Source organism: Antedon mediterranea, chromosome 4 (genome assembly GCF_964355755.1).
Source record: "Antedon mediterranea chromosome 4, ecAntMedi1.1, whole genome shotgun sequence".
Lineage (NCBI taxonomy): Eukaryota > Metazoa > Echinodermata > Crinoidea > Comatulida > Antedonidae > Antedon > Antedon mediterranea.
The window spans coordinates 26,608,076-26,623,832 of NC_092673.1; the positions used below are offsets into that span (position 1 = coordinate 26,608,076).

At 33.9% G+C, this 15,757-nt stretch overlaps 1 protein-coding gene across 1 annotated transcript in view; it reads right to left on the reverse strand.

Moving 5' to 3' along the window:
- Positions 1-2,735: 2,735 nt before the first annotated feature.
- The window catches only part of LOC140047076 (gamma-aminobutyric acid type B receptor subunit 1-like), a 98,522-nt gene continuing 85,500 nt past the window's right edge, over positions 2,736-15,757 (reverse strand). Inside the window, exons 17-18 of the mRNA XM_072091887.1 lie at positions 5,362-5,496; positions 2,736-5,053 (exon numbers count right to left, since the gene is read on the reverse strand). Coding sequence (XP_071947988.1) covers positions 4,784-5,053; positions 5,362-5,496 — 405 coding nt within the window. The 3' untranslated portion in view covers positions 2,736-4,783. The remainder of the gene's footprint in view (positions 5,054-5,361; positions 5,497-15,757) is intronic.

A 15,757-nucleotide genomic window follows, 5' to 3' on the forward strand; every position in this document is an offset into this window, starting at 1 on the left:
AGTGGTTTATTCATCATATATAATGCATTGTGTTCCATATACCCAAAATGATACCCCAGGAACACAATGCTTTAACATAGGAAAACGGCCTCATTGCTTATTACAGTAGCTTATTCATTATATATAATGCATTGTGTTCCATATACCCAAAATGATACCCCAGGAACACAATACTTTAACATAGGAAAACGGTCTCATTGTTTATTACAGTGGTGTATTCATTATATATAATGCATTGTGTTCCATATACCCAAAATGATACCCCAGGAACACAATACTTTAACGAGGAAAACGGCCTCATTGCTTATTGAAGTGGTTTATTTATCATATAATGCATTGTGTTCCATATACCCAAAATGATACCCCAGGAACACAATACTTTAATTTTGCTATGGTTAGGCCTACTTAATTTTACTTAATCTTTATTAATACAAATATATTGATTTCCAAAGTGGTTCACAAAAGTTCTACAAAACTAAATGAAAATGATACACATTAATAAAACGCAAATTCAAGAAATGTTTCTACACTTCATACAAAAGAAAACTTTTAGAGGAAATCATGGAAGTGAATTGGATCATGGAGGTATATTATACCTCCATGATTGGATTAACACATCTACTTTGCAGAAAATGTAAACAAATAATACTGTAACTGAATTGATAAGCACTGATCCCTTTAAACTTTACTATAAAACACTATCAATTACGAAGGGAAAAAAAACATGTTTCCACTACTTGATACTAGAGAGTAGAGAATGCTCGATTGTCGAAATGACGCTCTCCCTCAATATCCAATCACATCTTCCTTTAAAACTCCCTAAGTTGTTAATAATCAATGTCCATGAGCATGTTCATGTCTTCATTTTGATGGTCCGAATATAGCTCCACAGTGACGGTGGTATTATATAGACACTTATTTTAACAGCTTAGGAAGTTATAATTATGGCAACCAATTAAACTATTTTAATTATTCACATGATTCGATACGTACGTACATGTGTTATTCTTTCGCAATTTGAATCCTTTATTTCATTATTTTTCTAACAATTGTTCCTCTATGATGATGAATGTTGAAACATTACTTTCAAGAAAATATTTACTGTACCTTCGAATTTCTAATAATCCCATAAAAGGCGTTTCATAGTTGATGGAAACTAGAATCCCTAAGCTGTTACAATTCATACACTGCAGCCATGATTATTGTGCACATTACGTACTCAAAATATACCTCGTTCTACCACTTCTATGCAAAACTTGTAACGGAAGAATGTACGTTATTAATCTAGGCCCTCTCACGGTGGTAAGTAGGGAGGTATGCACTGAGCGCGAAATTTGAGTAGTGTAAGTACCATGTTAACATGGACAAATTATATTTTTATTGTTTTATTTGTCCTTGGTTTAAATTGGTATCCCAGGATACACAAATTAGTAAATGACAATATTTACAAATATTCTGTGTATGTATTTTATTGTTCAAATTCACATGACTGCTTCTGAGGAATAACTGATTATGCCTACACAATACATCACCAATGCTCCCTTATATATACAAATTAGCAACTATCGATTTCATATAAAAAATGTAGTCTCATATAATAGATTTGCTTTCTAATAATTAATAAACAATAATCAGGCATATTGTAACCAATGCCCACTTGTATACCGTAAGTATAGTCAAGACAATGTACAGTCCCATGTAGTGACTAGAGCCTGGATTTGAGTTATAGCACTGTCCACTCATGGAGGTATAAAAATACCTCCATGGTCCACTTATATTCTAAGAACACTCCACCAACAGTAAGCCTACTACTTTTTTTTTTTATCCTTTAAAAAAAAAAATGTCTGTGTTCAAACCACCAGTGGCTTATTAATATGTACCCTATAGCCATAACTGCAGTAACTGATTTTTAACCAATTTATTTTGTCAACAAATAGTAAAAAAACTGTAGGAATATTAAGAAATATCAATATTTAATACAAAAACTAATGAATTAATATCACCAGAAAATGTAAGAGAGCGTTCTTCAATTCTTGCTACTGTGTACTCATTTACGATTAAGACTAAAGTCAGAATGATAACTTCAATAACAATTACAATAATCAAAATCTTAGTACTGTGAAATTTAGACGTTATTATTGGTCATTTGTAAAAGTTAAATTCTTAAAAACATATTTTAATGTCAGTATATTAAAACCGTGCAATCACTTTATACATCTTTTACCTACTTTATACATAACAATAGACGGAATAAATGCATAAGTATGAAATTAATAAATTAACTAAATGAACTAATAATATGGAAGACAAGAAATAGAAAACGACTAAACAATATTGCACGCTATAAATTATTATTTTATTGAAATTAAAAAACATAATACACATTTTCTGAAGATATATAAAGTCAAGAATATTGGCATCACCAGTGATACTATTTGCATAGGGAGAAAAAACTGCAGGCTTCCCTGGAATTTACAAATTGCAAAATAACGTTATAGATATTCTGCTTGTTACCAACTTGTGCGTAAGCAGCGCATTCAAATACTTAGATAGAAAAGAACATATATTTTGTAGTTGTCTAAATTAAGTTTTTTAAGTGAATAAGTGCATTGTGTAGGATTGTAGATAATAATAATATATATCATTTAGTTTGACAAATCCAGTAAAGAATTTACTCACATTCTTTAGCTTTCGCCATCTTGGCTGATGGCTTGATCACTAGTGATCCGGTTTCTACTGTAGATGACATCATACTTATTGTGATCAAGCCATCAGCCAAAGATATGTGAGTAAATTTCTTTACTAGATTTGTCAAACAAAATGATATATATTATTATAAAAAGGACCATTAACAAAGTTTTTTTATGTCTATTTTCAAAGTGTTGTGTAGTATCCTGTCAAATTGTTGGCTTAAAAGGGCAATAAAGTAGTACTACAGTATGTACATAACCTACTTCAACTATTTTACCTTCATCTTGTACAAATTTATTTCTTACTTCTTCTAAAAATGTATAAAAATCTTAATCATCTACACTCACACAAACATGGTTCTGACCTGAATGTGGTCTGAAGCTCTGTCTACACATCAAACTTTATGTGCCAAAAAAGTGATATGCCCAAATATGCTAGTGATATGACATCATCGTGTCCATATATGAGCACATCACATTTTGTCACATAAAATTTGACAGTGTGGACAGAGCTTTAGGCCTACTAACAACTAGAAGCATTCACATTAATCATACGGTTCATACTCTGTATGTTACTTAAACATACTGCAATAAAAAAATAAAACAAATATTCTAATTTATAGTATAGGCTCTATAAATCGACCAAACCTGTTATTTCGGATTAAATATTTAAGTTTGACATATTTTTGTATTATGTTATAAAATTGTTATTGTAATTCTAATAATTATTTGTAGATATTTTGTATTTATATCAGGAACGTATTTGTAATGTAGTGTATATATTCACAAATATCTGACATCATACACTCTGAACTGTACATTTTTTACCACTGTCGAATATATAATATTTGTCATTATTATGTCATTAACTAATGTTTATAGTATTGAATTCAATAATATTTTATAAGATTATAAACAAAATTATTAAAATATTTAAAAACAGTTGTTTTGTAGGCTATTGCATGTTGTTTTATACAACTAAAATGCATTAAATAAAATCATAATAGACAATGTAATAAATTCTTGGCCTACTGTAACTAGGAGATTAGATTCTCATGGAGTGTTTAATCCACTTTAAAAAAGCACCTCATCTATGTATCCCTGATCTCCTCTACAGATGGCACATTTTGTAGAAAAGCATCACTCAGTGTAATGCCCAATTTAGTACAAGACACTCCTGTGTTAGTTGAAAATCATCCTTTTGTATGACATCCCAATTGTCTAAAAACTCTCTTTAAAAGAGCTGATCCCTTGTGAGAGTCCTGCCCAATACAGTACACTGCTGTAAGTCAGAGGGCACCTCTATGTGTTCTACTCAATCCAATACAGTACACTGCTGTAAGTCAGAGGGCATCTCTATGTGTTCTACTCAATCCAATACAGTACACTGCTGTAAGTCAGAGGGCATCTCTATGTGTTCTAATCAATCCAATACAGTACACTGCTGTAAGTCAGAGGGCACCTCTTTGTGTTCTACTCAATCCAATACAGTACACTGCTGTAAGTCAGAGGGCATCTCTTTGTGTTCTACCCAATCCAATACAGTACACTGCTGTAAGTCAGAGGGCATCTCTATGTGTTCTACCCAATCCAATACAGTACACTGCTGTATGTCAAAGGACATCTCTATGTGTTCTACTCAATCCAATACAGTACACTGCTGTTAGTTAGAGGACATCTCTTTGCATACTACTCAATCTAATACAGTAAAGTATAAGTTGAAAAGTATCTACTTCCATGTGTACAATAAACTCTTTAGAGTTTGGACTGACACTTGATGGATCGGCTAGAAGTTCTTGAACATGAGCAACTCCGAGGGAGTAACCCCACTTCTGCAAGTTGTCCTTTCTGAAGCTGAACACTGCAGCATCATTTCATCCATTCTTTATAACTCTAATTGTTTATCTTTTACAAATGATGGATCTCCTTGTCGATCAAAAGTATTTTAGAAACATGTAGCTAACTTCCTTTCCTAATTGTCTGTGTAGTAACATTGTTAATCTAGCTTCATAAACCCAGCTGCAGCTGGCTGTGAATTCTTTCAATTGTTCTCCATCGAAATAAGAGTCAATTTACAAACATAAAACGCAAAATCACAAATATGTCTCTGAAAACTCTTCGTCTGAACCATGTGGTGCGTTAATTTTGACTCCTACATTGGTAACAACTGTCCCACTGTTTGTGTAAGTTGAAATAAAGGCACTATCTTCAAAAGATATTCGTCCTGGAGAAATTTTACCTGGTGCCAAACGGCTACTAGATGATCTAAACCGTGCTTGGCTCCTCTCTTCACTGTCTGCTAAAGTTTTTTCTCTTGTTTTCTTTTCAATACATTCCAGTAAATGTCGTATATGTGCTTCTTTCTTTAAAAACAAATCAACAATTTGATTAAAAAAACAACTTTGTAAAACATTTCAAACTAATAAAGTTTCATATTGTTTGAAGGTTTGCATAGCGAAATCAAATGTTGATATAAAGTTTTTGGTATACCCCGTATATTATTTCTGAAAAAAACTATAGTATTGAGTTTCTCAACGTTTTAATCAATATGCTTTGATCGTCCTCAGAAAGTGGTTTTATTATTTTTATACAGGTCAGGACATTTTCAGGACCTAAAAAAGTGTCCCTTATTGGCGTCCCCTGAAATGAAAAGATAAATATTAAATATTACCTCTGCTATCTGTCTTTTTATTCCTTCATTTTCCGAAGTTAACTTAATTTGTTTTTCTGTATCTTCTTTGGTGGGTAAATGTTGTAGATACGCTTTATTATATTCTCCAGATGGGTTCTTCTTTAAGTAAAGAATCTGTCAAGAAAATTCAAATACAAAACATTTATGTAAACTAGTTAATTTTGAATGGCAGATGGATTAGTACAGCCAGCATTTAGCATTCTTGTAAGAATCAATTGTTTTGAATATTCCAATTCCATTTTTTTTGTACTGATGAAAATTCAATTACTGAGAGTCACATTAGATTAATTAATACGCAGAGACATCCATCTTTTAAAAATGTATTCAGTATAGACACTCCAAATGCCACAGAAGTTCTTATACTTATTACAACGCCCAAATTCCATCAAAACTCTTGCACAAAAGTGAACACATTAGGCGCAGGAGCCCCGGATAGCGTTACGAAGTCGTTAACTCTGTCAGCCCATGGTCAACCCAACTAATGTGTTTTTCCCAAGGACAACTTATCAATAACTAAACTTTGTCACCACCCATAAGTGTGCTGTTCATTTCCTATTGACCAATGAACACCAATGTAACTGGACCTGAGTTTCTTGCTATTCGACCTTGGGTGCAAATTATACAATTAATTGATGTTAAGGCCACTGACTACTCTTTTCTGTATAGAAACACTGAATTGACTGAATAATAAGAAAACCCTACAATAATTTCTACTACTACTTGATATGGTGTTATACAAGAACTATATTAAAAGAATTGAATGTATGGAGAATGAAAAGTTAAACGTTATAACTTATGTAAAACATCACTTAGATGATATCTATCAGATATATCATTTTCTAAAAATTGTTTCATTAGTTAAAATAGATCACGGAAAACCAATACCAATACTGATCTGGACTCGGAAATTCAAAATGTAGCAGGCAACGTTTCACCAATGAAAACTTTCAAGACAAACAAAGTATCATAATTATCATGATATCCATTTTTATTTAATAACGATAAATGGATATAAATATTTCGTCTTTTTTGTTATTTTGTGATGGAAAATATATTGAGTGAACATTGGCACTGAGTTTAAATGTTCCCCGTCCCCTTAATGTCCGCTTTATAGGAGTGTCCCCTCAGTAAAGATTTGCTGTTTTCCCATTTAATAATAAATTATGATGTCCATCTTATCCTCTCAATTTTAATGTGCTACACCCGATAATAGAATACACATCTAGCTCATGTGTACTTAAAGAACCTAGTACATCTTTCGAGACGAGTGGGGGGTTATCCCGGTGTATTAGTACATCACAGCCACTGATCACCAACTGGGCCCTCTGGGAGACCAGTCTTTGACTGAAGAGGTTACCCAGTATAAATATATATTCAATTCAATTCAATAGAATAACTGTACAGTAGGCTCCCATTTGATGCAATGTGTTACCCAATGTGCTCAATTTGATTGTGCTACCCAAATCCATGCTATCCATTTGAAATAATTTGCTATCCATTTGAAAGAATGTGCTACCCGATAATCCCTATAGAATAATGTACAGTACAATTATATCCATTTGATTGTGCTACCTAATGTGCTATCCATTTGAAAGAATGTGCTATCCATTTGAAAGAATGTGCTACCCGATAATCCGTATAAAATAATGTACAGTACTATATCCATTTGATTGTGCTACCTAATGTGCTATCCATTTGAAAGAATGTGCTACCCGATAATCCTTATAGAATAATGTACAGTACTATATCCATTTGGCTGTGCTACCTAATGTGCTATCCATTTGAAAGAATGTGCTACCCGATAATCCGTAGGCTATAGAATAATGTACAGTACAATTATATCCATTTGATTGTGCTACATAATGTGCTATCCATTTGAAATAATGTGCTACCCGATAATCCTTATAGAATAATGTACAGTACTATATTCATTTGATTGTGCTACCCAATGTGCTATCCATTTGAAATAATGTGCTATCCATTTGAAATAATATGCTATTTGAAAGAATGTGCTACCTGATAATCCGTATAGAATAATGTACAGTACAATTACATCCATTTGATTGTGCTACCTAATGTGCTATCCATTTGAAATAATGTGCTATCCATTTGAAAGAATGTGCTATCCATTTGAAAGAATGTGCTACCCGATAATCCGTATAGAATAATGTACAGTACAGTACTATATCCATTTGATTGTGCTACCCAATGTGCTATCCATTTGAAAGAATGTGCTATCCATTTGAAAGAATGTGCTACCCGATAATCCGTATAAAATAATGTACAGTACTATATCCATTTGATTGTGCTACCTAATGTGCTATCCATTTGAAAGAATGTGCTACCCGATAATCCTTATAGAATAATGTACAGTACTATATCCATTTGGCTGTGCTACCTAATGTGCTATCCATTTGAAATAATGTGCTACCCGATAATCCGTAGGCTATAGAATAATGTACAGTACAATTATATCCATTTGATTGTGCTACCTAATGTGCTATCCATTTGAAATAATGTGCTACCCGATAATCCTTATAGAATAATGTACAGTACTATATCCATTTGATTGTGCTACCCAATGTGCTATCCATTTGAAATAATGTGCTATCCATTTGAAATAATGTGCTATTTGAAAGAATGTGCTACCCGATAATCCGTATAGAATAATGTACAGTACAATTACATCCATTTGATTGTGCTACCTAATGTGCTATCCATTTGAAATAATGTGCTATCCATTTGAAATAATGTGCTATCCATTTGAAAGAATGTGCTATCCATTTGAAATAATTTTCTATCCATTTGAAAGAATGTGCTACCCGATAATCCGTATAGAATAATGTACAGTAGGCCTACTATATCCATTTGACTGTGCTACCTAATGTGCTATCAATTTGAAATAATGTGCTACCCGATAATCCTTATAGAATAATGTACAGTACTATATCTATTTGATTGTGCTACCCAATGTGCTATCCATTTGAAATAATGTGCTATCCATTTTGAAATAATGTGCTATCCATTTGAAAGAATGTGCTATCCATTTGAAATAGGCCTAATGTGCTATCCATTTGAAAGAATGTGCTACCCGATAATCATAGAATAATGTACAGTACTATATCCATTTGATTGTGCTACCTAATGTGCTATCCATTTGAAAGAATGTGCTATCCATTTGAAAGAATGTGCTATCCATTTGAAAGAATGTGCTACCCGATAATCCGTATAGAATGCACAGTACAGTTATATCATAGTTATATCCATTTGATTGAACTATCTATTGTGCTCATTAGGCGCAGGAGCCCCGGATAGCGTTACGAAGTCGTTAACTCTGTCAGCCCATGGTCAACCCAACTAATGTGTTTTTCCCAAGGACAACTTATCAATAACTAAACTTTGTCACCACCCATAAGTGTGCTGTTCATTTCCTATTGACCAATGAACACCAATGTAACTGGACCTGAGTTTCTTGCTATTCGACCTTGGGTGCAAATTATACAATTAATTGATGTTAAGGCCACTGACTACTCTTTTCTGTATAGAAACACTGAATTGACTGAATAATAAGAAAACCCTACAATAAGTTCTACTACTACTTGATATGGTGTTATACAAGAACTATATTAAAAGTTAGATGATATCTATCAGATATCATTTTCTAAAAATTGTTTCATTAGTTAGAATAGATCACGGAATACCAATACTGATCTGGACTCGGAAATTCAAAATGTAGCAGGCAACGTTTCACCAATGAAAACTTTCAAGACAAACAAAGTATCATAATTATCATGATATCCATTTTTATTTAATAACGATAAATGGATATAAATATTTCGTCTTTTTTGTTATTTTGTGATGGAAAATATATTGAGTGAACATTGGCACTGAGCTTAAATATTCCCCGTCCCCTTAATGTCCGCTTTATAGGAGTGTCCCCTCAGTAAGGATTTGCTGTTTTGCCCCTTAATAATAAATTATGATGTCCATCTTATCCTCTCAATTTTAATGTGCTACACCCGATAATAGAATACACATCTAACTCGTGTGTACTTTAGAGAACCTAGTACATCTTTCGAGACGAGTGGGGGGTTACCCCGGTGTATTATCACAGCCACTGATCACCAACTGGGCCCTCTGGGAGACCAGTCTTTGACTGAAGAGGTTACCCATTATAAATATATATTTCAATTCAATAGAATAACTGTACAGTAGGCTCCCATTTGATGCAATGTGTTACCCAATGTGCTCAATTTGATTGTGCTACCCAAATCCATGCTATCCATTTGAAATAATTTGCTATCCATTTGAAAGAATGTGCTACCCGATAATCCGTATAGAATAATGTACAGTACAATTACATATATGCATTTGATTGTGCTACCTAATGTGCTATCCATTTGAAATAATGTGCTATCCATTTGAAAGAATGTGCTATCCATTTGAAAGAATGTGCTACCCGATAATCCGTATAGAATAATGTACAGTACAGTACTATATCTATTTGATTGTGCTACCCAATGTGCTATCCATTTGAAAGAATGTGCTATCCATTTGAAAGAATGTGCTACCCGATAATCCGTATAGAATAATGTATAGTACTATATCCATTTGATTGTGCTACCCAATGTGCTATCCATTTGAAAGAATGTGCTACCCGATAATCCGTATAGAATAATGTACAGTACTATATCCATTTGATTGTGCTACCTAATGTGCTATCCATTTGAAAGAATGTGCTACCCGATAATCCTTATAGAATAATGTACAGTACTACAGTACTGACTACATATCATATACCAAGCCCACACATTTTACACGGGTGTGAAAAACGCGTGACTCGCGTGTAATTAGGTACTAACAATACTGTCCATATTCACTCATGCATTACTGCATTGAGTAATTCAACTGCAGCGAACTGTATTTATAATTTGTTGATGTTTTGTTCATACAGGTATATATTAAATTATCATCAAACAGACAATAACTGCAATTACAGTACAGGATAACAGCATTTTATATAACAAAATATAGGCCTATTTGAAATAAAAAATCGATTTATTTATCATAGTGCAATCATGGAGGTAAAAACCTCCATGAATCATGATGCAATTATGCACTTGTCAATTGTATGACCCACTATACGACCCCCGGGAGAGGTGAGTCATTTGTCCGATGTGCGTCATACTTTTGAATACCATGACGCACCCGTGCGTCAAAAAGGTGACTTACCTTTGGGTGACCATGACGCACCCATTTTGACGCACTGTGACCATGTTGTTTATGATATGGTGGGTGGTAAAGTGACGGACATTGACACACCTTGTTCATTGATGTGACGTACCATCTAGGTTTTTTGACGCACCCCTGCGTCAGTAATTATTTGTAAATGACGCACCCATGACGCACCTCTCCCGGGGGTCGTATAGTGAGTCATACAATTGACAAGTGCATTAATATGTCTGTGATTGAAAATACTAGGCCTAGTTAGTAGGCCTACTACCGGGAGTACAGTACTGTACTACTATTCTAGGCCTAGTTTGCTTTCAGGGTTTGTTTATATATATTTTTAAGTCATATTTATTAAGTATTTGAGAAAACTCATTAAAAAAAACAAGGTAGAAAAGACCCAACAATATCTTTCAAAACACGATCGTCGCCAGTGGCCGAATGACGTACTTTCTGTACGCACCACGTTGTAGAGTTCACCCATTGAGTACACACAGTTGCTAAGCCAAATAATAACATAAAGGTTTTACCATTCCCCGTCGGGGAAGAAAACATTTATATAGTATTACAACGCCAGTATTGACATGCATGTATTTAGCGCGGTAACTAATGTACACCCCTGTTACGGACTGGACCATTAATCGCTCCACGAAACCACGTTGGAGCGATCCTCCTCCGCACACAGCAGCCAGAGCGAGAGAGAAGTGAGGTCGAATAAATACAAGTTTTTACCATTTCCCGTCCAGGGGAAATCAGTTCTCTTATAATTACAGCCCTGATACCGTGCGCATATGTTTACGTTGATATTATTTAATTGCACACCTCATTTTGGACTGTACCATTTTCGGAACCTTGTTTTGTTTTCATTATAAACATGGCCTGATGTCAGACAAATATCTGCTTTAAACGTCAATTTAGCAACTTATTAAGTCGTTTCATAAGCAGAGAATTTATAAAGCAAGTATACAATGCAGACATGTTAGATAGAAATATACTAAAAGACATTTAATAAACGTGTTAGAAGAACGTAATAATTTGACTTTCTACCGAGCGGCGGAAAACCCATTCACAGTCACAGTTATTTGAGCGAACACTGTACTTGGCCTAAAACACTAGCTCTGTATTTTAATTTAAATATTTGGCTTACGGTTACAAAAATACAAGGAAACATCATTTTATAATTTTACTATTATTAGGCTATTTATTGACCTATTAAAAATCGCTAAATATGTTTTTTTTGTGGGGGGCTTAGGTACAGTAGCTCTCTATTCTAGCCTCCCTGTTGAACACTTCTCGCTGTACGCATAAAATAATACGACGTGAACTCTAAACAAAATCCCGATGAAAAACAATTTACATGAATTCTATAAACTTTCTTATTTATTGTTTGCCTAAACAATAGAGAAAAAATAAACTTTGTTTTGCATACAGTAACGGGCGGGTTCAGATCTGATTACATAAATATGATGGTAGGCCTAAACAATAGAAACAAAACAAACTGATACCCACGTGTGTGTTGTCGCGGGCGTCGTACCGGGAGTTCCATATTTTACCAGTAAAAAGCTACAAAGTGATGACGTCATGGTCCACACGGCAAATACAGGCACGCGGCAATTACACATATTTTACACGCGCGACAAACGCGGGTTATGGTACATGATTTGTAGTCAGTACTGTATATCCATTTGACTGTGCTACCTAATGTGCTATCCATTTGAAAGAATGTGCTACCCGATAATCCGTATAGAATAATGTACAGTACAGTACTATATCCATTTGATTGTGCTACCCAATGTGCTATCCATTTGAAAGAATGTGCTATCCATTTGAAAGAATGTGCTACCCGATAATCCGTATAGAATAATGTACAGTACTATATCCATTTGACTGTGCTACCTAATGTGCTATCCATTTGAAATAATGTGCTACCCGATAATCCTTATAGAATAATGTACAGTACTATATCCATTTGACTGTGCTACCTAATGTGCTATCCATTTGAAAGAATGTGCTACCCGATAATCCTTATAGAATAATGTACAGTACTATATCTATTTGACTGTGCTACCTAATGTGCTATCCATTTGAAAGAATGTGCTACCCGATAATCCGTAGGCTATAGAATAATGTACAGTACTATATCCGTTTGATTGTGCTACCTAAATGTGCTATCCATTTGAAATAATGTGCTACCCGATAATCCTTATAGAATAATGTACAGTACTATATCCATTTGATTGTGCTACCCAATGTGCTATCCATTTGAAATAATGTGCTATCCATTTGAAATAATGTGCTATTTGAAAGAATGTGCTACCCGATAATCCGTATAGAATATTGTACAGTACAATTACATCCATTTGATTGTGCTACCTAATGTGCTATCCATTTGAAATAATGTGCTATCCATTTGAAATAATGTGCTATCCATTTGAAAGAATGTGCTATCCATTTGAAATAATTTGCTATCCATTTGAAAGAATGTGCTATCCATTTGAAAGAATGTGCTACCCGATAATCCGTATAGAATAATGTACAGTACAGTACTATATCTATTTGATTGTGCTACCCAATGTGCTATCCATTTGAAAGAATGTGCTATCCATTTGAAAGAATGTGCTACCCGATAATCCGTATAGAATAATGTACAGTACTATATCCATTTGATTGTGCTACCTAATGTGCTATCCATTTGAAAGAATGTGCTACCCGATAATCCTTATAGAATAATGAACAGTACTATATCCATTTGACTGTGCTACCTAATGTGCTATCCATTTGAAAGAATGTGCTACCCGATAATCCGTATAGAATAATGTACAGTACAGTACTATATCCATTTGATTGTGCTACCCAATGTGCTATCCATTTGAAAGAATGTGCTATCCATTTGAAAGAATGTGCTACCCGATAATCCGTATAGAATAATGTACAGTACTATATCCATTTGATTGTGCTACCTAATGTGCTATCCATTTGAAAGAATGTGCTACCCGATAATCCTTATAGAATAATGTACAGTACTATATCCATTTGACTGTGCTACCTAATGTGCTATCCATTTGAAAGAATGTGCTATCCATTTGAAAGAATGTGCTACCCGATAATCCGTAGGCTATAGAATAATGTACAGTACTATATCCGTTTGATTGTGCTACCTAAAATGTGCTATCCATTTGAAAGAATGTGCTACCCGATAATCCTTATAGAATAATGTACAGTACTATATCCATTTGACTGTGCTACCTAAATGTGCTATCCATTTGAAATAATGTGCTACCCGATAATCCTTATAGAATAATGTACAGTACTATATCCATTTGATTGTGCTACCCAATGTGCTATCCATTTGAAATAATGTGCTACCCGATAATCTTTATAGAATAATGTACAGTACTATATCCATTTGACTGTGCTACCTAATGTTCTATCCATTTGAAAGAATGTGCTACCCGATAATCCTTATAGAATAATGTACAGTACTATATCCATTTGACTGTGCTACCTAATGTGCTATCCATTTGAAATAATGTGCTACCCGATAATCCTTATAGAATAATGTACAGTACTATATCCATTTGATTGTGCTACCCAATGTGCTATCCATTTGAAATAATGTGCTATCCATTTAAAATAATGTGCTATTTGAAAGAATGTGCTACCCGATAATCCGTATAGAATATTGTACAGTACAATTACATCCATTTGATTGTGCTACCTAATGTGCTATCCATTTGAAATAATGTGCTATCCATTTGAAATAATGTGCTATCCATTTGAAAGAATGTGCTATCCATTTGAAATAATTTGCTATCCATTTGAAAGAATGTGCTACCCGATAATCCGTATAGAATAATGTACAGTACTATATACATTTGACTGTGCTACCTAATGTGCTATCCATTTGAAATAATGTGCTACCCGATAATCCTTATAGAATAATGTACAGTACTATATCTATTTGATTGTGCTACCCAATGTGCTATCCATTTGAAATAATGTGCTATCCATTTGAAATAATGTGCTATCCATTTGAAAGAATGTGCTATCCATTTGAAATAGGCCTAATGTGCTATCCATTTGAAAGAATGTGCTACCCGATAATCATAGAATAATGTACAGTACTATATCCATTTGATTTTGCTACCTAATGTGCTATCCATTTGAAATAATGTGCTATCCATTTGAAAGAATGTGCTATCCATTTGAAAGAATGTGCTACCCGATAATCCGTATAGAATGCACAGTACAAGTTATATCATAGTTATATCCATTTGATTGAGCTATCTATTGTGCTATCCGTTTGAACTAATGTGCTGTCTGTTTGAAATAATTCAGGGTTTTTTTTTTAAATATGTTTTGCTATCCATTTTAAACGTGCTAAACAAGTTACATATTTGTTGATATAAATTTGCGGTACACCACGTAGGCCTATATTAGTTCTGAAAAGAACTGTTGAGTTGCTTGACGTTTCGATTTAGGCCTACTCCAAAGTCAAAGTCTCCAAAGCTATTCCATCATGTCGTATTCGGGGAATCGCCCACAAGTGTTTTCTCAGAGAAGGGTATGTTCTGTATGGGGTTCTGTATGCTATTTTTTAATAATGTACAAAAAATGAAATGAAAAATCATATTAATTATCGGTATGTACGGAGGAAGCTCGAACAACACGAAGCGCGAAACAAATAAAAGCGCAGCGCGAAACATCTGAAATGATATACAATTTCTCAAAACATGAAAACACAGAATATATTATATTAATATAACTTTTTAATATTTCCAAAGGCTCGGACAAGGAAGAAGGGCCTTAAAAAACTGAATTGCTATATGTTAGGCCACATTTCCATAACTTTTCAAAACTCATCGAACCCTCTGCTAGTAGGCCTAATTAATATAGGAGCGTATCGCCAAATCATTAGAGAAAAAAAAACATGGCATGAAGATGTAATTAATCAAACAACGGCCAAAGAATACCAACAATTTTAATTTAGGTTTCGATTCGTAATTACTAATGTGGTGGACTAAGCCTAGTTTGAAACTATAGTGACCATTTATTTTAGAAAGAAAGATAGACAAATTTGTTTCCATCTCTATGTTATTGTTAATACCAAGGCACTTTTCAATTAAAAATTCTGGCCTAGTATTCT